Here is a 2500-nt window from a genome sequence, read left to right as displayed (position 1 = left end):
TGTGTGTGTGTGTGTGTGTGTGTGTGTGTGTGTGTGTGTGTGTGTGTGTGTGCGCGTGTGTGCGTGTGTGTGTGTGTGCGTGTGTGCGTGTGCGTGTGTGTGTCTGTGTGTGTCTGTGTGTGTGTGTGTGTGTACTGGTCTTCCTTGGCGCTGCAACACACAAGATTCCAACCACCTTCTTCGACTCACCATCACCCATCACGCCCCCCCACACCCCCTACCAGCTGACTGCGGAGAACGGGATGCTGATGACGCCGTGCTACACCGCCAACTTCGTCGCGCCGGAGGTCCTCAAGAAGCAGGGCTACGACAAGGCGTGCGACATGTGGAGTGTGGGTGTGCTGCTGTACATCACGCTCGCCGGCTTCCCGCCGTTTGCATCGGCGCCCACAGACACATCCGAGGACATTTTGAAGCGCATCACCGTTGGTGCCGCCCCATTTGGCCATCCCGTCTGGCACGCCGTCTCAGACTCGGCAAAGGAGTGAGTTGGTTTGCGCGCGCGCGCGCGTGTGTGTGTGTGTGAGTGTGTGTGTGTGTTTGTGTGTGTGTTTGCGTGCGTGTGTGTGTGTGAGTGTGTGTGTTTGCGTGCGTGTGTGTGTTTCTGTTCTCGTGTACATGTGTATCCGTTGGCTTGGTCCAACCCGTCCCCTGTCCTGCCCCCTCCACACGCATTCCCATCCTCACTCGTCCCCCGTACGCCCCCTCCTTCCCACCACCACCACCACCGCCATCAGGCTGATCCAGGGCATGCTGCACACGGACCCGGAGCGCCGCATCACGGCACACCAGGCCCTCCTCCACCCATGGCTCAGTGAGTCGCCACACCTGCCGTGCTGTGCAGCTGTTGTGTAGAGGGGGACTTGACTGGACTTTGCCTGCAGCGCGTGCAGGTCCTGTCCGGGTTTGTAACACCCGTTGCTACCGCCACGTGCCCGATCATTCACCCCTCATTATCACCCACCTCACCATCACCACCATCACCATCACCACCAGGAGAGCGCCCGTCGACGGCGCCGGCCGGGCAGATGGACGAGAAGCTGTCGCCAACACACGTTGCGCAGATGAAGGCGACAGTTGAGGCCATGTTCACCGCCAAGGACACGCCATCCCCCGTCTCCCTCGCCCCAATCTCCGAGTCAACGCTCGCAAAGCGCCGCAAGCACCTCCCCGCACTGCCAAAGTACGTGTGTGTGTGTGTGTGTGTGTGTGTGTGTGTGTGTGTCTGTGTGTGTGTGTCTGTGTGATATGTGCTTGCACCCACGACGTGCTTCCGCACATCTGCGTCTCGTAACTTACGCACACACACGCACACATGCACCTACTTTGTTCACACGTTCCAGGTTGGATGAAATGGAATAGAAGCAACCGAGATACAAGTACACGTATCAACATCACGCCAGGGCGCAATCGCTACCGCTGCTGTTGCGTGTGCAGCAGCTTGCCCTCTTGCTCGCTTTGATTTTTCGTCTCCGTTTCGTCCTTGTGCAGACCAGTTCCCTTGTTTTGTGTATGTGTGCCATCCCCTCTTCCACCCACCCCTTTGCTGACTTGCACGCGTGTGCTGTGAACTCTTCCCCTCGTCCTTCACTCCTCCTCTCCCCCTCCTCTCCCCTCGTTCCTGTCTTGCACATTGTTTGTTCTGTTGCCCCTGCCCTGACACCTCCCTCCCCTCAATTCCCCTCCACCTTCCGTTCGATCTTCCTTCGTTCGTGCGAGCGTGCGTGTGTGTGTGGGTGTGTGGGTGTGCTTGGGACTCTTCCCTGCCTTTTGCATTGTCATTGCCGTTCTTGCTGCTTCGCATTTGCCACGTTATCGAATCTCTCCGCTCTTGCAGACGCACGTAAACACGCACACGCACACCACGCACGTGTCGACAGTAGTGCCGCTGTGCCTCATGTGCACACGTGTGATGAGGGTGAGGCAACGCGAGCATATTATGACCATCACACACACCACTCACAACTGCATCAGGTCTGGGCGTCCTCCTCAAATGCCTTGTAGAAGATGATTGCGTCAGACATGCCCACGCCCTTCATGTTTCCAGCGTTGGGCAGCAGCCCAATTTGCTGGAAGCCAAGTCGCTGCCACAGCCGCACAGAGGGCACGTTGCACGTGAATACCTGCAGTTGGAGGCGGCGGTGATGTATGTATGATGAGCGTTGTTGTGAAAGCGAACGAAAAACGAACAGTACACGAAAGCACACACACACACACACACACACACACACACACACACACACACACACACACACACACACACACACACACACACACACACACACACACACATACCAGGTTGAACATGGCGGCCTTGAATCCGAGGAGCGGCGCGAGCGTCGAGAAAGCAGTTGACCATAAACGTCGCAATACCCTGTCGTAGTATGATGAACAAAGGGACAATCACTTGCACATCAGCATGGAGCTGAGTTGACTGAAGGTCTGATGATCTGTTCTCAGGTGCAGCTGCGATACACACACACACACACACACACACACA

General features: G+C 57.0%; 2 protein-coding genes across 2 annotated transcripts in view; one reads left to right on the top strand and one right to left on the bottom strand.

The window, feature by feature from the left end:
• The window catches only part of PTSG_02853 (AGC/RSK/RSK protein kinase), a 5724-nt gene extending 3857 nt beyond the window's left edge, over positions 1-1867 (top strand). Inside the window, exons 13-16 of the mRNA XM_004996305.1 lie at positions 225-484; positions 738-814; positions 997-1183; positions 1344-1867. Of these exons, the coding sequence (XP_004996362.1) occupies positions 225-484; positions 738-814; positions 997-1183; positions 1344-1362 (543 nt within the window). The 3' untranslated portion in view covers positions 1363-1867. The remainder of the gene's footprint in view (positions 1-224; positions 485-737; positions 815-996; positions 1184-1343) is intronic.
• A 103-nt stretch (positions 1868-1970) lies between these two features.
• On the bottom strand, positions 1971-2307 carry PTSG_11932 (uncharacterized protein; the record flags this gene model as incomplete). Its single annotated transcript, XM_004996304.1, has 2 exons — positions 1971-2123; positions 2296-2307. The coding sequence occupies 2 exons, from the start codon at positions 2305-2307 to the stop codon at positions 1971-1973; spliced, it is 165 nt and encodes a 54-aa protein (XP_004996361.1).
• Between the last annotated feature and the right edge of the window lie 193 nt (positions 2308-2500).

This window comes from Salpingoeca rosetta (genome assembly GCF_000188695.1).
Source record: "Salpingoeca rosetta unplaced genomic scaffold supercont1.6, whole genome shotgun sequence".
Taxonomy (NCBI): domain Eukaryota; class Choanoflagellata; order Craspedida; family Salpingoecidae; genus Salpingoeca; species Salpingoeca rosetta.
Note: the sequence above shows the minus strand (reverse complement) of the source record. Positions and strands in the feature narration are given on the sequence as shown.